At 35.0% G+C, this 24,416-nt stretch overlaps 1 protein-coding gene across 1 annotated transcript in view; it reads right to left on the bottom strand.

The window, feature by feature from the left end:
- INPP4B (inositol polyphosphate-4-phosphatase type II B) overlaps window positions 1–24,416 on the bottom strand; it is a 166,517-nt gene that overhangs the window by 61,283 nt on the left and 80,818 nt on the right. The window contains exons 15-16 of the mRNA XM_063310809.1: window positions 22,765–22,977; window positions 15,391–15,526 (exon numbers count right to left, since the gene is read on the bottom strand). Coding sequence (XP_063166879.1) covers window positions 15,391–15,526; window positions 22,765–22,977 — 349 coding nt within the window. The remainder of the gene's footprint in view (window positions 1–15,390; window positions 15,527–22,764; window positions 22,978–24,416) is intronic.

Raw genomic sequence — 24,416 nt, 5'->3', positions numbered from 1 at the left:
CAGAAGACGCTTAATCCTTGGGAGAAGAGCAATGACAAATCTCGATAAAATAGTTAAGAGAAGAGACATCACACTGACAACAAAGGCCCGCATAGTTAAAGCAATGGTGTTCCCTGTAGTGACAAATGGCTGCGAGAGCTGGACCATAAGGAAGGCTGAGAGAAGGAAGATCGATGCTTTTGAACTGTGGTGTTGGAGGAAAATTCTGAGAGTGCCTTGGACTGCAAGAAGATCAAACCAGTCCATCCTCCAGGAAATCAAGCCAGACTGCTCACTTGAGGGAATGATATTCAAGGCCAAACTGAAATACTTTGGCCACATAATGAGAAGACAGGACACCCTGGAGAAGATGTTGATGCTAGGGATAGTGGAAGGCAAAAGGAAGAGGGGCCGACCAAGGGCAAGATGGATGGATGATATTCTAGATGTGACGGACTCATCCCTGGGGGAGCTGGGGGTGTTGACGACCGACAGGAAGCTCTGGCGTGGGCTGGTCCATGAAGTCACGAAGAGTCGGAAGCTACTAAACGAATAAATAACAACAACAATAGTTCCTATGAACTATATTTGTCCATGCTGGCTATGGCCATAGAAGTCATTTAGCAACATTCAGAACACACATGTAACCATCTCTTCCTAACTAATATTCTCCTATGATTGCATTAACATCCACAAAAAATGTTTTCATGTTTTCCCCCTAAACTGAACATAAGACATTTACATCTCTCGTCACTTACTAACTGGAGATATTCTACTTTCCATCTAGAATCATAGTGATGAAGGTTCATTAAAAAAATCCTAATATAATCATATGTATGCTTTTGAAGAACTGTCTCAATTACTAAATTGCTGTGCTAAACAGAAGTTTAGGAAAGTTTAGTTTCCTAAAACTTTCATTATCAGTAAGTTACAGACCAAATGAAGAACGGGACATTATTCAAGCAAAAATCTCAAGAGCGCATTAGAGAAATGGGAACAGGACAGTAGGAGCTTGAGAATTTGAGAAGGACAAAAATATTGCGTAGATGAAGAATGGAAAAGGAACACTTGAGGAATGAACTTGGTGAATTTCTCGGATATATCTGTGATATTGTTGAAGCCACAGCTATAATGGAATATGAAGATTAATACTATTAAGCCTGAATAATTTCTTCCATTTCAGAGCATTGAAACAAGCCTTTGATTTACCAGGAAGTTGTCAGTGATCACTCAGACAAGCAGAAGTTGAAGAACGTCAGATAGAACACTGTGATCACTGTAATGTTTGCCTACCCCAAACACTCAGACTCACAAGAGGTTACTTAAATGAAATCTGATTTATTAGGGAAATTATGGCAGATACAGAGAAAGCTGAGAATAACTAAAAGTGCGCCAAATACAAACTAAAAACCCTCGGCTCCAAACGTAATCCCTCCCCTCTACCGGCCATAGCAACCACCCCCCTCCCAGGTGCCGGTAACCATTTTCCACACATCCTGGGAAAGCAACCTTGAACACATGAGATAACCCAAACACATTCCAACCCAGCAGCCAACAGATAACAACTCCCCGAAGAGGAATCCTCCTCCCTCCCGAGATCAAACACGTATCAGGCAAATGACATGAGAAACGTTACGATGTACCAAGCACATTGAAACGATGAACATGACAGATCACAGACTGAAGGCCATTTGAGGCACTGTTTTGCAGTGGTTGTTGTATACTATCATGCTGTTTTCAGAAGGCACTGCTGAGGAAGTACTTTTCAACATCTAGGGTATTGATCTATAACATCCCATGAGTCTATCCTATCCTCTATGCTGTCAAATATCTATGTGAACTGCTCAGGGAATTAATTCAGAACTTTGGTTTGAGATATCATTAGTATGCTGTCATTAATATGACATCTAGCTTTACTACTCTTTATCATCCAATTCCAGGAAGCAATCTGTACCCTTGAGTACTGTCCAAGATCAGTAATGGCCTGAATGAGAAAGAACAAGCTGACCTTAAAACCAAACAGGACAGAGATGCCATTGGTAAATAGGGTAAGGAGGACTTCGGGGCTTAAGTCCAATGGGCGGCCATGCTAATTTGCTAAATAAATAAATAAATTGCAGTCTGTACATGTTCCTTGATCGTTATCTGTCACTGGATCCAAAGGCGGTACATTTCCACAAGTATGGCTAGTGAACCCGTTTACATTATTCCTAAACCAGTTGGATTGGCAAAGTTGTCTGTGCTTTAGATTTATCCCATTTTGACAACAGCAATTTGCTCTATATGGGCTCACCCCTGAAAAGCATTTGAACGCTGCAATTGGTGCAAGATGATGATGATTTAAATTTATTGGCCGCCCATCTCCAGTGTACTGCAGCAACCTGGTTCTTAACTGATTCAAAATATAGCAATCACATGATGCTTGTACTGAAAGATCTGCATTGGTTGCCAGTTGTTCACCAGGTACAGTCAAATTGTTGGTATAACCTTTATAGCTCTATACAACTGGGGATCTGACGGGTTATATCTATTATAATGACTGTCCAGGCATTACGATCTGCAGCAAATAACTTTCTAACGAAGTTCCCACTGTCACAGGCCAATCCACCTGGCATGAAAGATAGGGTCTTTTCGTGTGTCACTTGTAGGCTATTACATGAATTCCTTGAGAGCTACATCTTCCCTTTTAGGCATTTACAAAAATCTCAAAAACAACTCGTTCATCAGCATTTCTTGTTCAATTTTAGCATTAGTTTTAATGAAATTTGCTATTTTATGAATTTTTGTTAGTCGGTAAGTACTTGCTTAAATAATTGAATAGAAAGGATGGAGTATAAACAGAAACAAACAAGATAAACTTTCTTAGTAAGCTTCCTTCTATTGGTTTCAATAAAACTCTTCGTGATTTGTGTTATCATCTTTCATAATGTCTGTGTTCCTACTAGTATTTCTTTGATTGGTTTCCTTTGCATCTGATTTATGATTAGGCAGACACTTACATCATTTTTCATTCTGGCTTAATCCCTGAACTGAAAACAGCTGACATTCATTATTTTTTGCCTCTTGGTGAAACTTCATCACAGATCTGTATTTTTTGGAAGGACAAATGCACACATTCAGTTGCTACTTTTACAAATATCTCACTTGCCATTTCTAGATGATTTTGTGAACTCTCAGTATCCTGGTTTTGTTTTCTTTCTAGTTTACTGGGTTTTACTGATTCTTTGATAACTGTCATACAAGAGCATAATTTTATTGAATTCTTTTTATTCCGTCTTTTCAAGTATTTCTTCACCTTCCTAGATGTGTTGCCACAAAACTCTTAAATTATTGAATTATTATAAAGCGGAACTAATTCACTATCTCTTTACAATTAATACTACCCACATGCATGCTCACCATGCTATTGCCCCCCCCTTTTTTAAAAAAAAAGAGAAGTAATTTTTTTCCCTACAACAACCTGATCACCAAACCCACTGGAAAAAGTGAACTCAGCTAAGCTAAAATGATATTGTAGCTGCATTTGGAGTCATATCACACTAATCAGAGTGACAGTGATACTCATGTATCACTGCCAGTACAGTATAGTATAAATACTGTACTGGCATATGCCTAAAAGTATATACTTAACAATTATATACTTAATAATTTTCCTTAAATTATTAGAACCACATATACTCATTGTTAACTAATCTCATAAATGTGGAAATTGAAGTTCTTACATATGCAGTTCATAATCCAATATGTGTGAGATTAAACTAGATTGAAGAGGTGGAGACTTAATGAATTTCTACTAGAATCAGAGGACATCAAATTGAAGTGTCAACAGGAATCGAAGAGCTTCTTCCAGATCAGTTCAGCTCCTGATGTCTCTTTATCTACAGTATAGGACTCTAGCCTTTATGGCAGAGTTGTTTATCTCTCTGTCATTAATTAGAAAGAAAGCTCTGCAAAGGCAGATGGACATACTGGTGAATGAACTGAAGCAGTTAGAACTAATGCATAAGCATTTGCTCTTAGAACAAAACGTTAAAGTGATTCATAATCGACTAGATTTAATGGAAGTAAATGAACTGAATTTTGTTAAACAGAAGTATTTTGAAAAAGGCAACAAATCACAGAAATTGTTGGCCCAACAATTGCAAAAAGAACAAGACAAAAGAACTATTACTACTAATTGGGGTGGAACTAGATGAGTATCTACAATGGACATGATGGAACTATTTGTTAAATACTATTCAAGGTTATATAGTAAACAGACATCTGATGTGTAAAAATAATTGAAGAGTATTTGAATACAGTAGCATAAAAGATACGGATCAACAAAAGAAATGTTTTAATCAAACCATAACAGAAGATGAAACTGAAGAAGCAGTTTAAAAACCGGAACTGAGCAGAGCTCCATGACTTAATGGTATCTCTGAAATATACAGTACTTGTTTATTAAGATCTAGGCTGCATGATTCCAAATGATTCTGGATGGCTTGATATACACAACAGCTATAAAATTGGCAATAAAACTCAAAGGACCTGGAGGGAGCAGCAACCAACTCTCTCCCCATAAGCAGAGATAAAAACAGACAAAAAGTCCCACACAACCGTACTAACCCAAGGCTGAAGCCATGCTTCCAATGTTTTTTAGAGGCTGGGCAGGAGGGAGGTATCATATCACAAGACTCCGTTACTTAAAACTAATCAGTGTAATAGCGAACATTTTAGCCTAATTCTGTGATACTTGCAAATACTTTTTGCTTTTGCTTTTTTTCCTTGTCTTTTTCTTTTCTTAAAAATGTTTAATTAAAATGGAAGTAAAATGAAACACATATACATTTTATATTCATATTTGTGCAGGGGTAGTATGTACAGTAGACCCAATTAATAAACTTGAGCATTTCATCATTAAGATTCATTGTGCAAGGCATTATAGACCCCATTACCTACAGTAAGTTCTTTGATTCAAGGTTTCAGATATACTGCAGTGGGAAGAGATATTTAGCTATTGAATGCAATCCTATTATAATTGCAGTGCACAGAGGAGGAAAAGCATGCCTTTTTCCTTTGGACATAACACTGGAAGACTTATCCTTCAGCCTTGCAGCAGGATCTCAAGATAAAGGTTCGTTTAGTCTCCAAAGATGGATGTCATCCAAAAGCATAACTACGAACTCATCAACTTCATGTCCCTGGCAAAATGTGGCACAAGCAGAAATTCTACATATTATAGACTGCTACTTGAGAATAAAAGAAATCCAGACTAAAAATAACCCATGTTATATAATAGCAGTTGCTTTTTTCTCAGACATTCTTATCTTGTATCTCATGGGTGACTGCAGGTTACAGCTGAATGGCCATTTTATATTGTTTTCCCCTCACAGTGGGAAATTTAAAAAAATATTACTAAGTGGAAACTAGCATGACAGGAAGGCTGGGACAAAAATCTCAATGATATCTAGCTTTATATCTTCACATTGTTTTCCACCCTTTTTTAAGATGGAGGCATATTCGGTTTTGAAGTCCCATCTCCAGTTTGAAGTGCTACAGCTCAAGAAGAAATTTAGTCTTCATCTGTTGAAAATTGTGTTTTTTTAAAACAGAGACAGACTCATTACATGCAAACATAACCTACCCATACTTGCAATGCTATTTTTATCAATGGTTAAATATCTGAATTACAGTTTATTGGAAAGTTTCAGCATTCTCCAACATATTTTTACACTTTTTAAGAGCATGTGAAGAAAAAGAACCACCAATCAAAGAATAGGAAACAAGAAATGGTAGTATAATCTGATGGACTATGTTAAATTTATTGTACTTAATTTACAATCTCCCATTCAGTTATATATTAATGATGTCAAAATGGTGACCAACAGGGAATTAACTAGGTCAAAGGATAGAAATTATAGAAGAAAGAGCTACTGTTTCTTGTCTAGCAATTAAACAAGTGAAATAAATTTCAAGGAAAGAAATCATAGTTTCCAATACAGTATGAAATAATTAGTCATTATATTCTGAATTTATGATCTAAAACATTTCTGAAAGGTTAAAATCTGATATGTATAAAACCCCCAAATAATAGACTTTATAATACAATATAAAGTCAATGATTCACTTCATGAATGTGATTCCAGTTAGAAACCATTACCTTAAGTTCTTTTGAACAGATGAAATAACTGTTCTGTAGCTACTGCAGTGAAACTAAGGAATTGAGAATTCTTTTGGGGTAGAAATGTAGTTTTTTATTTTTATTGGCTGTATGAATTAATATTATTTTTTATTATATTTTACCTTACTTTTATATCCTCAAGACTTAATTCATCTAGGACAGCATATTTACCCAACTTTGTTGGAAATCTGCAGCATCTGTGTTACAAGATGCAAAGGAAAGAAGATTGGGTTTACCAGATTTGAAATTGTATTTCGCTGCTTGTTGTTTGGTCTGGATGAAAGAATGGATGTCGCTGAGAAACAAGAGACTTTCACAGTTAGAAGGTCATGACCTGAAGTTTGGATGGCATGGATATTTATGTTACGATAGTTAAAATTAATGTGGACTTTAAAAATCATTTTACTAGATGTGCCATATTTAGAATATGGAATAGATATAAACCCAGGTTTATATGACTTACGGTATGGAGCAGAATTTGGATGTATCATTGGTACATGATGCCAGAGAAAGTATCTAGAATGTATAAAGGCATTTCAAATGTATGTTGGAAATGTGAACAACATGAAGGGACATTTTATCATGCTTGGTGGACATGTAAAAAAGCTAAAAATTTGGATTCAAATACATACTTTGATGCAGAGGATTTCAAATATCAATATTCAATTGAAGCCAGAACTTTTCCTTTTAGGATTAATGGATACACAGTGAGAAAAAGGCCATGTAAAATTATTTCAATATAAAAAATACTGTGGTAAGTATTACTATATGCATAGAGATGGAAAGATTCGACACGACCCACTATGGAGGAATGGTTGGTGAAGTTGACAGTTTGCTGAAATGGATAAATTGACTTCTTTGATTAGAGAAAAGACATTATTTACATTTATTGGTGACTGGCAGCCTCTTATGTACTTTTTGTGTAAAAACAAAAAAAAATGAACTTGTGATTTATGGTTTTTATGATTAGATAGGATATATTACAGAAAGAAGAGTAATATGATGTAACTTTAGAATGAGAGGTTAAAATATATTTGTACTTATAACTTCTGTGAAAAATATTGGAAGCCACTTCTTTATCTTTTTTTCCCTTTCTTTTCTATTTTCCTTAAACTTTTTTCTTTTCTTGCATTCCTTGCTTTTTCTTTGATTTATTGCTTTTTCTTTTTTCTTCCTTAGTTTATATTAATTTGTATTAGTTTTTATCTTCTTGTTTAAAAGTTTCAATAAAAATTATATGTATAGGTAGTCCTTTGGGTTCAAAGACGACACATTTTTGTGCAGTTCATCTGTGGACACAGAGGTGGCTCTGCAGTCCCAGTTTGGAAGCACAGAGTCTAGCACAAAAGGGGCACTGGGAGTCCATTGTTGTAATAACTGTGGGTGTTATTCTGAAATAATAGAATTTCAGCTCATAGTTTTCTATCAGTTTTTGGAGGTGTGTGCAAGAGAGAAATCTGCAGCATCTGAATCTTTCCAAGATAGGGATATAAGCTATATTATCCTTCCTTTTCTACAGAATGTTCATTCCATTGTGACAGATATCCAGGAATTAGGCCAGAAAAGCTGCCCATCCTACTAGGTTAGGTAGGGTGGGTGCACTCCAGGTCCCCCCCCTTTCCTTTAATGTTGCCATCTGATAGGACCTTGGAGTTGAGCCTTCTTGGTGGCCACCCCAGCCCTTTGGAATAGCCTCCCACCTGAGATCCAAGGGATCCCTACTCTTTTAGCCTTCTCAGGGCCGTGAAGACCTGGCTCTTTTCCCAAGCATTGGACTAGGATGGGGGTTGAGCTGGGAGGATGTTTGGTCTGGCATCTGGGGGGAAGGGAAGTTTTTTTAGCCATGTTTTTATGGATTGTTGTGAGCTGGCTAGAATCATTATATGAGATCGGTGGCCATATAAGTCCTGTAAATAATTAAATAATAAACACTGTTGCAGAGTGCTGCAAAACGTTTGGCCCAAGAGATCAGAAAAATCACACACCAGGCATTTCTATAAAAATAAATTTATTTACAGAAAGCTCAAAAACATATTTACAGGCTTGTGCATTCACACACGCTCAGAGAGCACTGGGCTGCTCACTTGGCTGCAAAGTGAAACTAACCAAGTAATAAGCAAGCTGTCCTTCTCCGGGCAATGCAGCTATTAACACCCAAACTGAGGACAATTAACTTTGACCTCTTCACCCTGCCGATACTTAAGGAAGTACTCAATTACCATGGTAACTAATGGCTTGTCTGGGCAAAAACAAAGAAATTCCAACAAACATTGCAGTAGGTCTGTCATGAGAGCTACACTTGAAACTGATACAAGTTGGAACTAATTTGTCAATTTCATTTTGCTAGTGTAGAGTTTTAGGACGGTCTCCAGAAAGTCTGGAAAGTCTGTCACTTTAACTCTTGATATTCCTGATCTTGATATAGAAACGTTAGCTTTCTGAAAATGTGAATAAATTCTGAAAATGTATATACATTATGCATGTAATGTCTAAACATCTTTTTTATGTGTGTGTTAATAAGTTGCACTTCTGCCAGCAGTGCTTTTGCCTCCTAGTGTAAATTCGATTAGGTACAGTAAGAAAGAAGTACTATACTGTATGGTATCAATCAAACCTTTATTACTCCTTTGGGCCAGAAACAGGTATGGTATATTTGATTTTCCCAGGAAAGTTAAAAAGCATAGGCAAAAACAAGAACCTTGCGGTTATTGTGGAATCTCCATGTTGGAAGAAAAACAGGGTGAAATTGTTAGCAAAAGAATTATGGTAGCTTTTTTACCGAGGGGAAGTAATGGCTATGAGAAGTAGCAATAAGTACGCATGATGAACTCAAACTAAAACAACAGAATCATAGGGTTATAATGGATCTTGGAGTCTTCTAATCCAGCACCCTGCCCAGGGCAGGAATACTGTTACCATCCCAGACATGGCTGTCCAATATTTGCATGAAAATGTCCAATGATGGATCATCCATGAGTTCAAGAGGCATGCACTAAAGCATAACTATCCAATACACTGCATATTCACATATTAGGCTGTATCTCAATAACTGCATCTATTTGCATACATCCAAAATAAATTAGCAACTATGCAATATCATCACTGATAACAAATCTATTTGATAAAGGAAGTCAGTTTCATAAACAATTTATGAGTTAGTATGGAAAAAGATCCAAAAATTAAGAATGAAAACTTCATTGGTAATTCAGTAAGTACAGTTTTAGTGGTCATCTGCAAGTGATTTTTCAAAGAACATAACTATAAAAGTAGATTAGAGATTGATTCATTTGATTTAGTAGTCACGAAAAAAGTAAGCTGTTTGCTAAAGTTTCACACCATTTATCTATCTTGTTTGTTCAAGCCATATACTGAGTGTGTATGGGGTAATGAATATAATCAATCCTATAAATAAACTCCCCATACACTGGAGATGTGTGAGTACTGAGCATATGTGTATACGTATGAATACACGCACACACAGATACACACCATTCCTGTGCATAGTGCACATGAACGTATATTTTTTTAAAAAAAGAGGGACGTGGAGTCTTTGAATTTCAACTTTCTATTACCAGCACAAAAGTTGTATTGTTGCTTTATCAAAAACTTTCTTCTTAAAAAGGAATGTTTTGTACCCGCTTTATTCTGCAATGAAATCATAATGCTGTGCTGATGACACCATAGATGGTTATTGTGGAAACTGATCTGAAATCCAGCCTTGAGGATATCATCAGATTTGAAGTAAAATATGTGGGAATATATCTTTCTAGTTTAAAGCTGGCAATACAGGGAAAATTTAATGCAAAAGAACTAAAAACCAAAAACAGAACTCCACAAAATTGTTCCACGTAGAAACATACATAACTATCAAGCAATTCCCTTCTGAGGTAAGAAACATGCAAAGAGCACAAAAAGACAAAGAAATGGAAAACTCAAGAAAATAAAATAGTAAATATATCTGAAAATAGTTTACTCCAACACCATTCACTGTACCTCTCCATGTCTTTCTATCGTTGTAAAGCCTCCTTGCCTCCCTCATGTGCACATATTGCTTCACACATTGCCTTTTGTTCTTTAAACGCTGTGCTTCTTTCTTTTGGAAGATCCCATCCTCTCAATTTAACCATACCTTTTTCAGCCGTCTCCTTCTTCTCAATCCACTCCCTCTTCCTTTATGCTGTTTATTTGTTTTGTGATGAGATCCTTATTCATTCTTTCTACATGACTAAACCACTTCAATGTACTTCTTTTATAATAGTCACTGTATTCAGTCCATACTCATACCACATTCATTCGTTTTTAAGAATCTCTCATCTTATTTTACCACACACACTTCTTAAGTAGCCTATTTCATAAGGCGGGATAAAAATAAAACAAACAAATAAATAAATTTATTGTACTTTTGTTTCCCAGACATATCTGACTCACACTTCTGTATGTCCAAGTAGATAGAGGCATGCATAGCCATTTTCCATTCTTTTGGTAAACATTCATGTCTCACAGCAGACAAGATACTACCTACTACTTTTCTACCAGCATTTGAGGGCCTTAAAATTTCTTCATTTTTTTCCCCGTCTTTACTAAGTAGCCTATCAAGATACAAAAATTCATATATTTGCTGTTATCTTTTAGATATTTAGATATTTATATACGCATTGCAGTTTTCAGTTCATGTTCCTTAACAAATGTAATAATCTTGAACTTTGATACATTAATTTACATATTCATATTATTCACTGAATCATATAATATTATTCATTAAACAACCAAGGGGATGTCATAAATCCTTGTTTTATTTCTTGTTCAGAGTCGAATCATTTGCAAGGCATTCCAGAAAACTGATGCTGATTGAAAACTGATTTCTTAAGTATATTTAAGAATCATAATTGCATGATAAGCAAAGAAAAATATAGAATGTAATCATTTTGTAGGATTTTATTCTTTTTCATATATTGCTAAATATTCACAGAACTGTATAAAATTAATGTGAAATTTCTTTTTCTGGAGACAAGGCATTCTACAGTAGGTTGTTCCTCCTAACGGCTCCAATAGATATGAATAACATATTTTTAGCCCCTACTGTTGGAGAAGGGCCTACTTTTCCAGTTTTGGATAAAAAAATGCAGAGAAGTCCAAATCTGAATAGTAATTACATGTAACTGTTTCACTCTGGCAGAAACAAAAATTGTTTTGGAGACTCTTATTGCCATTGGAGATGCTTTATAGAACTTGCATGAGGAGGATTTTGCTAGGTATTTATGATAGTTACTATCCCTGTTTATCATCACAGCATACATCAAGGCCATCATACAAACATCGGTAGAGGCCCTTTGAAAGAATTCATTATCACTTGTGGAAAAACATTTGTTTGAAAAAAAATCAACTTTGCAGATCCCAGAACAGAACAGAACAGTCAGGAGTCAAGCTCTTAATCAAAACCTATGGAAACGGGAAATGTCATTATAATTCATAGCAGTAAGAAACACTCTGCCACTTGAGGATTTATTTTATTTTATCTTATTTATTTGAATTTATTAGCTGCCCAACTCTAACGGAGCCTGGATCTAAAGGCGAAGTCTCAGATATAAGAATAACTGAAACAAGCCTACTTAATGAATGTCTAACAGTATTTACAAGTGCCTACTTCATAAATACATCAAGGCAAAAAAGACAGTTTATGCCCAACTAAGGAAGTTTGTTCCCACAATGCTGACAGTTGAGAAATGCACCCTTAAGGCCCTAAGGCTGAAGGCTAGATGCCTGTGATGGACATTCTTATATTCCTCTAACTGCATTTCATACTTTATCATTATCACTTCAGGAAATGCGTCCAAATATCACACATGAATAAAATAATATATTAATGTTGAATATTTAGAATTGAACAAAGATTAAAAAGTAAAACAGAAAACTGTTACATTCTTTAGAAATTCATGGTATTGTTTGTTTGTTATCCCACATCTGTTTTAGCCTTCAGTACCTGCCTTTCTAGAAATGTTGCAGTTTGATGGCATTCAAAGATCATGTATAAATCCTGTTAAATTAAATCACAATATCAAAGACTCACCAAGTTGAAAAGGTAAGGATTACCTTTTTTTGAGCTATCAAAGGTAAGATTACCAATTCCAAGAAATCATATTGCTTTTTAAAAATTATATTTAACATAAACATGATCTATATATACCTTATTAAGTTCATTTCTAATTTACTCCAATCCTTTTGGTATGCAATTTTTCTCCAGTTTCTTTGTCTTTCAGGGTGACTTTCTGAAGTTTGAAAAATGTTTCCCTCTAAAATGGAAGCCCTCTGTCTTTTTTCCACTTCTAAATGTTATAATCACTCAAAGAACTGACAACCCTAACATGCCAGTTAATGAAAGCTCACCATACACATCAGATCCATTTCATCAAAACTTTTCTTGCCTAAAAATTCACATCAGTTTTATTCATATATATTTACAAGGAAGAAGGGAAATGGCAACTAAGCAGAAATGGTTAACATGGTGATATATTACAATTTTCCCAGGGAGAACTTAAAGTCAAGAAAAGATTTGATATTAGAATGATATATATGTCAATGGTTCTCACATGTACAGTTACTGGAAAGATTTAAAGTTAATAAAAGGACATTTAGTTTTGAACATGATAAAACTGAATTTGAAATTGAGTCAAATTATGAACATCTTATTGCTAAAATGCATAAGCTTTAGTTGAGATTTGAAACAAAAGATGAGCAAGTTAAGGAATGTATGATGAAATGTTCTAAAAATCTTGGACATAATATCCAAATGGAACAATGGGAAAATATGTGGATGAAAGGGTTGAACTTTACATCATGTTATAATCTTAAAGAGATTTTTTATAAAATGATGTATCAATGTTATCTGTCACTGGATTGTCAAAGGGACTTCAAATATATGTTGGAAATATGAACAGCAAGAAGGGACTTTTTATCATCTTTGGTAGACATGTAAAAAAGTTTAAAAAATTGGATTCAAATACATATATTAATTCAGAAAATTTTGAAGATTGGAGACATAGATAAACAATTAGAAAAATCTCATGGAATTTTGTTTTTATATATAACTGCAGTGAGACTTTTATATGCTCAATGGTGGAAAGACTTGAGATTACCTACAATGGAAGAATGGATGGTAAAGTTGATGGCATTGGCTGAGATGGTGAAATTGACAGAGAATTAGAGAAAAGACATTGACTAATTTTAATGCTGATTGGAATTCCCTTTTGGACATTTTGGTGAAACAAAAAGAAAAGAAAAGAAAGAAATTATGATATGGATTTGATTATTAGTTATATTAGTAGAGAATAGAAAAAATGGATGTTACATTGTAATTTTAGAGTAAGATTTTAACATAAGTTTTACCCATATCTGTTGCAAAAGAAAGTTGGAAGTCATTCTTTTTGTATTTCTGTTTCTGTTTTTTTTTTTGTACTTCTGTTTTCTTTTTTCATTTCTTTCTCTTTCCTAGCTTCTTTAATTATTGGTTCTTGTTCGATTTTATCTAAAATTTTATTTTAAAATTTAATAAAGATATTGAATGTATATTTTTATAAGAAGGATAGGGAAACCCACTATATGTCAAAACTGATGGATTATAAAGGCAGACAGGATGAAATGGTGGAAGGCTGATTTCTTTTGCAAATATGGTGTTTGAATGGGTCTCAGGGCTGTCATTTTACAAAAGACTTATTGAGGAAAACAGGAGACTTTTTGTTTCCCTAGCCCCAAGCAAGCCAGAAGTCTTGAACGTAATAGTCTGGGACAAACTAAATAACATCCAGATGCTTTAATATGCTCCAGACTCTTTTCATTACAGAATGCATTCAACTCATCTTGTACCAAGGTAACTTGGAGGAGAGTCTAATGGTTATATAAATCTTGAATGATGACACGTAAGAAATAACTGTTTATAACATGAGCGTTCCAAATAAATGGATACAATTTAGTGGCAACTGCAAACTATGCATACCGGCTCTTTAACAAAGCTGCAAAATAAAATGAAGTATTATGTGGTCATATATTAGACAGCAGCAATTAGTTAGTCATGTAATTTTATGTATAAAGCTAATTGGGCCAAAGTATTTGAGCTTATATTAATACTATCATATAGCATAGCAAATGGTTAACTCTGGACCTCTGACATTCTGCCTGTATTCCTTGAGACGGACTTTCTGTTGGACAAATTGATCCTTTCCGTTTTGGTTTTACTGTCTGTCAATATGCTTCTAGAGCTGTTAATATGTTTCATGACTCTTATGTTTTCTTCACTAATTAAACTGCAAATGCGGCTGTGAGTAATTACCCTATTGCTTTTCAGGCTCCTGTTTCTTGCATTTAAAAGCAGTCCATTGATATATTCCTTCAGATCTTTCAGTTTATCATTCTCACTTCATTACCTTCAATATTATGCTATTACGTTACTTCAATCTCTCACTCCCATTCTTATACCTCCTGCCATACTTTTTCTCACATTTAGAACGAACTATTCTCTTTCTACTAGCAAAAATTTCTACCTTCTTTTTAAGAGTTAGAATTCATCTTTCTTCATTAGTACATAGTGCAGAACAATATTAAGGCTGTGATTCTAAAACCTCTTACACGGGACAATGTTCCACGGAATTCAGTCCGGATATACTTCAGAATAAACTTATATACTATGGCATTAGAAATAGTAGCTGTGATATTCCAGAAGCCAGTCCCCCAAGTTCCTTTTTCTTCATAGTCTTTTTGTATTTCTGAAAGTTAATTATCCTTCCCAGTGATCACTATTTGTGAGAAGCTTCAGAACTATGATCCCAATATTCAGTAATGACACTAGTATCTTTATTTTGAAAACAGCATGCAGTTTACTGTGAGGAGACATCTGTCAAATCCCTTTTTTCCTATTTTTCAGTTACTTTATTTGGAAAAGTTACGTTTTGGCACTTGCTCTTAATCAGAATGCCATTTTCAAGAAAAACCCTTAAGCAGATTAAAATACATCAGAAATGTGAGAACGTTGTTCTCGTAAAGAGATTTTTCAAGGAGCACACTCAAACCAAATTGATAAGGGCAAGCAATACCAGCCGATGCTACCAAGATACAACCTGATAGATAGCCTTCCAAGATACAAGACCAGAAACTATATTATCAGCACTTTCATCTATTCATTCCACCTCCTATCTGATTTTACTGTTGGATTTTATTTTATTCTTCTTTTTTTTCAACAATAAAAATGCATTCCTTACCACTTATATGAGATGCTGGTGAAGATTCCTTTTCATTTTCCTTACTGATGCTGGGAGTGTTGTTCTTTTCAAGCAATCTGTCCACCATTGCAATAATGCAGTTTAAACTCTTCCCTACATTGGCCCACACCCTATCCTGAAAAAAATATCAGTATCACTACTCAGTATTAACAGCTGCATGAAAAAGTACAATTGATTAGTTTCTTTAGTGGTATATTATAGCACAATAGAGATAGGAAACAAAATAATATACCAAAGAACAGTGTCCAGCATTTAATCAATTTTAAATAGAAGATTTTTGGTAGTATTTCTAAAGAATAATTCTGGAATGAAGATCTTACATAATTTAAGATGGTGCTATAGTAATATATTGAATTAGTGTTGTATAGAGGTATTTAAATTAGTGTTGTATAGAGGTATTTTGGCATAAATCTTCTTGGGTTCAGCTTCTATAAGTTTTAGTTAAATATAATTAGGTAACTTATTCCCTATATCCTTATGCAGTTCCAATAATTCATTAAAAGATTACAGTGGCATCATTAAAAAAAAAGTATATTTAGACAATTGTGACTTTCCTCAGTTGTGCTGTACATATGCACAACAAATGTACAGAACTGACCACAAAGCCTTCCTCAATACTTAATACTTCTATGTGAACATGGCATTTCATAACATGCACACAAATTCTGTTTATTTATGTTCTCTCTCTCTCTCTCTCTCTCTCATTCTCTCTCTCTCTCTCTCTAATGTATGTATGTATGTATACATGCATGTATGTACGTAGAAGCCAATCTCTGGGAGCCTCACAGCTAAAATTATAAAATGTAACTAGAATTTAACAAACACACAGAAACATGTTTATCCCATTTTCAGGTATGCAAAGCATACAGTTTTATGCCTGGAAAAGAGATGTGATGGATTTTAACTTCAGAACTGTTAGCATCATGAGAGCCATTTTGGTATGGTGGTTCAGGTGCTGGCCTAGAAACCAGGAGACTGTGTGTTCTAGGCCTCTCTTAGACATGAAAGCCAGCTGGGTGACCCTCTCAGCCCAACCTACCTCACAGGGTTGTTGTTGTGGGGAAAATAGGAGGCATGAATATTAACTATGCTTGCTTCCTTAAGCTGATCAGATATAGATAGATACAGATAAAGATACAGATATCATCATCATTAACAATAACAGCATCATCATCATCTGACAGCCCTGTAACTGAAAGAACTGTCGTGGTTGAAAGTAGCAATCCACTCATATTGTTTTAGATTGTTCATTAATGATGTTTCTTATGAATCAACATGTTTTGCAGCAAAGATTTTAAAAAGGCACATGTAAGTACTTCCTGGGCATGCAGTAGATATCTCAAAAGGGATTCATGATTAACTAGAATCTGGTAACTGTTTACCCTACCATAATCCTTGTTGGAGGATGTTCTATACGACCATCCAATCATATAGAAAACTTAATTTTACAGTATTCTCACAGCACCATACCACACTTCTGTTAGTGAGATGTGTTAGAGGCATTTGGCTGGTTCTACAAATGACTGGATTTCTGCTCTATCGTACATGTCAGGATTTCTACATGATTAATTCTTTCTATCCACCAAGAACTAAAAGAAACAAGGCAGCAATTATTTAAAGTGAAACTGGAATGTTTCTAAAGCGACACATTGAATGGGCTGGATAGCCAGTTAACAAAGGAAAAATTATTGCATGATGAAAATATTAAAACACTTAACATGAAGAGAACCAATTTCAGTGCTGATCATGAATAGTTAATCGTTTCTGAATAATTACACAGTCCTGCATTTCCCATTTGAAACTAACTCTGGTCTTTCCTCTCTCTGATTGATTTAGTACAGGGAAGTCACCTGCTTTCAAGATTATTCTTTTATTAGGGATTAAAGAAATCTTTTAAAGAATATTATTTTAGTTGAAATGTTTTGACTGCACAAAGCATAAAAAGCAAAAGGAACAAATCATTTATTTTCCTAGGCTATATGGTAAGAAAATTCAGTTATATCAGCTTTTTAAATGTATGTATGTATGTATGTATGTATGTATATATATTTGTCTTTTATGCTCACCCTCTTCAGGGTGGCTAAAATAATGATTATCATCATCATCATCATCATCTATCTCTCAGTGATTAACTTTTCCATATTATAGTTTAGTAACTGTGTATATGTTTACTAAACTTAGTTACAATTCATTGGGAGCAAAATTATATGCTGTATAATGGTGGTAAAATTAAACAAACACTTAAGAGAAATTAATTATTTAATAATTGATGTTTTATTTCTGAAATGCAACAACTAATATAAACCTTTATTTAAGGTTCCACATTAAGTTTCTCTTTAATTAAAAAATATCACAAAGTTTAAAGAGTTCAAGTTGTAAATGTTAATGAGCCAAACTGGTCCCTCAAATGCATTGGCTCTAATTAGAACACATAATGGTTCTAGAGCATTTTAAGTAATAAAAGTGGCATTTTTATCATCATAGGGCTATAACAGTGTTATGAAGATTGGCCTACCAGATCCACTGTAGATTGCAAAGTAAATGTACAGAGAAATACAGAAAAATAAAGTTTTTTTAATGCATTCTGCATGCAAAGATACACTAGATCTACTTTGCATCATAAAAGACATTGTATTACTATCAATATTACCCATAGGTGTACAGAGAAGCTAACTTCTGTATTTGGGCATATGGCAGGCAGAGTGGAACAGGACAGTTATATATTTTCTCCAGTACTAGATGACAAGATCTGAATTATTCTCAGTATTTTTGATAAACATTTGTGTCTTCACATTCCAGGAATGAGGCCCTTCCTCACATACTATATTCTTCATTCACATCAGTGAAACCATAACCAAATATGCTGCTATTCATCTGAAATGCACCTCCTTCTGTATTAAAGGATATGACACACTGGAAATTTATTTAGGGGCATTACCTAATTATTGTGCCTTCAATCTTCAAAGAATAGCTTTTGCAAATCAGATGCATCATCTTTCAAGATATAAAAGAATATGGAATAGGTTGCTCTTTAACAAATACTTTGAAATAGCCTTTTCCCCACTCAAATTTGGCCAAGATAAGCCAACATGATTTAGGTTTTGCTAACTACAGTTCAAACGGCCCTTTTTAACTAGCCATATTACCTAGGCATAAACAAACAACTGTGGCTTCCAAGCAACTTGCTGCCCAGTTAATTCCTGCATTATATATAACATGATTTTTTCTAATCCTCCTTACAGGAAGGCTTTAGAACAGCTGGTGAGAAAAAAATGGGAACAACCATTCTCAGATTGTGACAATCAGGTAAAATATTTTTTTTCCAAAAAATGAACATTGTTTGGTGCAGTCCATGGATGTTATTAGCAATTATATTTTACTCAGCAGCTTAATATAGAATGATCTTAACCACCTGTCAGTATTTTAACTGCTACTGCAGTATAACTGGTAACATTTAATATGAACACTTAGAATATCTCTCTCAGGCAGTTTTTCTCAGGCAAAAAATGCCAATTTGCCTGACAATACTAGCTGGTTTATTACTGAATATTTGATTAGCTTTCTCTGAAAAAAAAAAAGAGAACAATGTGCTCTACAGGATGATTGGACATTTAGTTTTTTCTGCTGCTCTTTTGTTATACTATGCTTCCATATTTACTGTTTTTATCATAATACTGCATATCTTACAGAAACTTCGATGTGAACGAATAAATGTTATATCTTAAAAGAGAAAATTGAACAAATGTAGAAAAAATTATGTCTTCCTTATGAAATATTAATGGGTATCCTTCTGGCTACTGTTGTCATAAACCGCTGCAGCAGATGGATTCTTTAGCCTGATCCAGGAAGGCAGGCAGGTTCTGGCTCAGCACAATGGGAGCTGTGGCTAAGTTTGTTCTGTCCACTGAAGGGAAATGAAGAGAGAGAAGCTAAGCTAGATTTCAAGAGAGTAAGTCCCCTTGTTGCTTATAAACAAAAAATTTAAAGCAAAATGGCTTCCTTCCTTACATGCCATTGTTGTGTTTACAGAATTGTTCCCTACAAGCACTCAGTCATAGAACATTTTAGTTCCATTGGTATTCAGTTCTTTATGTTAGTTGTGGTGGTTAAAGTGCTGGACATGGATTGGGAAGGCCCATGTTCAAGTGTCTGTTCAAGCACTGAGCTGTCTAGTGACAGTGGACCAAACCTCTCAACCCCAACTCTCTCATAAGACTGTTGCTGGGAGAAAAAAATTAGGGGATACCGACAAGAAAGTTGCCTTGAGATTCCAGAGTGCAAGATGTAAATGCAATAAACGATGTATTACACTTAGTCCTCGCTTACCAACTGCCTTGCATAGCGACTGTTTGAAGTGGAAAAGAAACACAACCTTGAAAACAATCCTTGCGTTTATGGCTGTCGTAGCATCCCACGGTCATGTGATTGCCATTCATGCACTTTGCAACTGGCTTGCAACAAGCAGAGTTAATAGAGAAGGTGGAAGTAAAATCCTAAATCAGGGTCATGTGATTTTCCGCTTAGCAACCATGGCACTTAGTGACCACAGTGCTTAGCGACCGAGTTGCTGGTCCCAATCGTGGTTGCTAAGTGAGGACTACCTGTAATATTCTATCTTTTTATATGACTGCAAAACTAAGTTTATATATGTCAGTTTACAACATATATTAAAATCAGCATTACACTGTAATGGAGATGACAGAAAATAAAATAATCTATCATAAAATTAAATTAAAATCACAAAAATCTTCCAGTAATGATTTTAACCATTAAAATCTTAATGGAATTGCCATATAGGTCTCTGGGGAAGGATGTTCCAGGGCGGTTGCCAAATCTCACACTGGGGGAAATCTTCAGCATTCTTCCTCAGGAGGTGCTGACCAACTGGTTAGGTTCTACCTGAAGTAGATGGCCCTGAGTAGGGGCATCCACAGCAACAATCACTGGCTTTAAAATGGCAGGAACAACTGGATGAGCAAAATCCCACCCTTTTTTAAATTTGTACTATGCATGTAACACACATTAAAAAGGGCAGGGCTTTGATTGCCCAGTCGTGCTTGCCATTTTGAACCCAGTAATTGTCAGTGCAAACATCCCTGGTTCTGAGATATCTGGATACCAAGCCACATAAAGCTTCATGGATCAAAACCAGCATTCTGAATTGTACCCAGAAGTCAACTGGTAATGAATGCAGAGGTTACAACCTTGGTTTTATGCTCATATTGCAGCTCTCACCCATCAAGTTTGGCTGCTACTTTATAAATCAATTGCAGTTTCTGAATAGTCTCCAAGGCAGCCACATGTAGAGTAATATACATCAGGCCTGTTTACTTGTTTATGGCCAATAATGGATGAACTGCTTGTCTTCCAACAAGCAATCCTGGTATTTACAAACTAAAGGGCTCTGGCAATTTGGGTACTTAGACTGGGACAGTCAGGAAGAAGCAGTGACCAGCACCAAACTACAAGGTACCTTTCCCCTAGAATGATCTGTCCTATACTTCCCATCACATTTCCTCCTATATGTCTCCAGAAAAATCTTCTTATCTTCTATTCCCCAGATTTTTTATAGGTCCCTCCACAGCAGAGAGAGCTGCACTAGGGTCCTGCCCGTATGTCCAAACCACTTCATCCATCCCATACTCCCATCCCATACTCCTATTCAATTATCTAAGTAGACCAATCCACTCAAACCAGTCCACTCTACACTCACTCATTGAGAAGCCAAAATTATGATATGTAATCCTGAAATCTAATACTAGATGTTAGTGTATTTGTGGACTCACTGGGACTTACTTTTAAATAGACATAATGAGTGTGATAAGGGAAACAAGGAGATAGGTCCAGAGTAAAATGGGCTCAAAGAAAACTAGCTGGAGGAAACAGAAAGAGGGAGAGACAGTTGGAAATAGTTATGCTTAAGAATTTCTGCTCAACCCACACTTTATAAAGTGCATTGGCATGACTTGAACGCATCAAACAAATGTGCATATTAGAACATAACTACTCTTCTTATTTAATGCTAAGCAGAATTTCGCAATCCATTTTGCAGCTTAATTTATGGAAGATTAAAAAAAACATAAGCAACATTCATAATATTAGATAAACAAAATATTTTGGAGTTAGAGCTGAGTATTAGCTAGCCAACTATGAAAGACAGAATTGTTGCTACCCTGAACAACAGTGTTTTAAAGGAAGAAATAGGAAGGATTTTCTGAATTTTGGCATCCGTCTAAAAAGAAAATACTGCGTTTGATACATGGAGAAAGCAGAGTAAAAGAAAAAGTAAGTAAAAGTAACATAAGCTAACACTTTCAGGTTGTGAAGTATCTGAATATTTATAAAGATTTAATTTCTATAACTTTTAAGAAAAATCGAATTTTTAAAACTGAATTTCAGTGAAATAATTTTCATCATAAAAATGTACTTTCTGAATAACCCAAGTATTTTATAAACAAACTTTCTTCTAGGAAGGCTTTTCCCAATCTGATCTTCTTTTGGTGTCTGGAATTATGTTATGTTATTATCATGTGACTTCTAGAGGTCATTAGATTAGGGAAGACTGTTTTAGGAATTCTAAGTTGTTATATGCTGCAAAAAATATAAGCATGAAATAGATACTCCAGCTTCATACTTATAAAACCTTGAATTATTTATAAAACTTTAAATATACACCCATTGTAAATAAGAAACACCACTTAAATAAAACAAAACTACAGGCCCTCTGCATATTCAGAGTAGATCAGAAGCCATTTGTATTTCCTCCCTGGACCTGAGAGAGAATAACACAAATATTTGGATCTTTCTTGCTTAACTGGCCTTTTACTAGAATAGAAAATGAAACCTCACGGTCAGCTTTCATTTCACAATTCTGAAATATGCATGTGTACATATATTAAAACTATGAGATTAGAACTATGGAGAAATAGCTACTAAGCAACCTGGTGAGTTTATGAGGCAACTCTTAGATGTCACTGTAATTTATATAAAAATTTCAAAGGATATTGGATCCTGATGAGCAGAAGAAAAAAAAATGAACAGATGTGCATGATATCAGCATTCAAGTTAAAACACTTACTGAATATGAATTTAAATCATATAATAATAATAATGAGGAGCAGGAGAAGGCATATTAAAGGTTACGTATGTACTTCAACATTGTATGAAGTACAGTACACCTGAAGTATACGTTATTTATGCAAAACTTGAACTTCAATAAATATGTTAGTCATCACTTCAGTGTCACAAGAATCCAGTTATTGATATAACTGGTTAGCTCTTCTTAAATACATATAATTTACAACTGAATAAACACAATGTGAGGGTAAAGGATGGAATTTTGAGGCAACTTACCCACTCCTCCTCATCATATTCCGAGTGGTGAGGTATAGAATCTTGTCTCTTGATTTGCGACGGATGATCCTGATTTTGCTCTTCACCACTTTCTTCAGTGCTATTCCTTGGCAAAGTTGGTTTTTTTAAGACACAACCTGGGCGGGCTGTGTATAAAGCTAAAAGGGCACTTCTGATAAGCTGATCCTTAAAGGCATGCACAAATGACTCTGTCTAAAATTAAGATGAGTGTGCAGTCAGAAAAATGCAGGTAATGCAGTCTCACAACTGAGATAATAAAATATTCTGTTCTGGCTCACATGATATGCTAAGCACTATAAGGTTTGCTGAATTCGGATACATGCTGTGTGAACCTTGTCATTATGGCTTATAAATCATGGTTTTAAACTTAGTGAGATATGTGAACCAAGCCACTGTGCTTTATTTCATAGCTAAGCAAGTTCAGTATAGTTTAAATATGGTTTAGTAAAGGTAAAGGTTTCCCTTGACATTAAGTCCAGTCGTGTCCGACTCTAGGGGGCGGTGCTCATCTCCGTTCCAAAGCCGAAGAGCCGGCATTTGTCCGTAGACACTTCCGTGGTCATGTGGCCGGCATGACTGAATGGAATGCCGTTACCTACCCGCCGAAGCAGTACCTATTAATCTACTCACATTTGCACGTTTTCGAACTGCTAGGTTGGCAGGAGCTGGGACTAGCAACGGGAGCTCACCCCGTCATGCGGATTTGAACCGCCGACCTTCCGATCGGCAAGCTCAGCAGCTCAGCGGTTTAACCTGCAGTGCCACCTCATCCCTGTATGGTTTACCATGATAAAAATATGGTTTACCATGATAAAAATAAAAATGACCTGGTCATTCTACTGTTTATTTTTATCTATGTGAATTTCATAAGGAGCTAAATGGAAAATAAAACTGGGAAAAAGCCTAACAAGACTGCATTTGAACTACAGTTCTGGCCACTACATCTCAAAAATATTAAAAGGTTATTGTAAAGCATGATAAATTGGAGGAAATAGCAACCAAAATTATTAAGGTCCTTGAGAAGCTTCCTGAAAAAAATTAAAACTACACAGATTGAGGGCTTTTAGCATACAGTTAAATTTAAAATAAATTTAACAATTAATCATAATGAAAACATGAATGGGGGATATATTAAAAGTATAGGAGGAGGAAGTAGTATGTGGTATGTTTGCTGCCTTGAGTTATTTATAAAAATAATAAAGGCGGGATATAAAATAAATAAAATAAATAAATATAAAGTAATGGTTGATGTGGAAAATATAAATTGGAAAGTTTTTGTCCTTATCTTATTACGTTAGAATTCAGAATTATTCACTGAAAATCTGGAAGCATTCAAAAATAGTAAAAGGAAGTATTCCTTTACATAACACATAATTAAACTTTAAAAAATCATATGCCATCAGATGTGATGGTTGCCAAATTAAATAGTTTTAAGATGGGACTATACAAATTAATGGAGAATGGGCATGAGATTATCAATGGCTGCTAAATGATTTTTATTACCTTAAATGCAGATTTCTAATATCATAGCATTAAAATAAGGTGCATTTCATTATAAGTCACTGTCAGAAGAGTATACTGGAGGCTCTGCATTTTGTCTTTTCCTTACTCCAAAGATCAATAGACCAAAA

Source organism: Candoia aspera, chromosome 8, assembly GCF_035149785.1.
Source record: "Candoia aspera isolate rCanAsp1 chromosome 8, rCanAsp1.hap2, whole genome shotgun sequence".
NCBI lineage: Eukaryota > Metazoa > Chordata > Lepidosauria > Squamata > Boidae > Candoia > Candoia aspera.
This window is presented reverse-complemented; position numbering and strand designations above follow the sequence as displayed.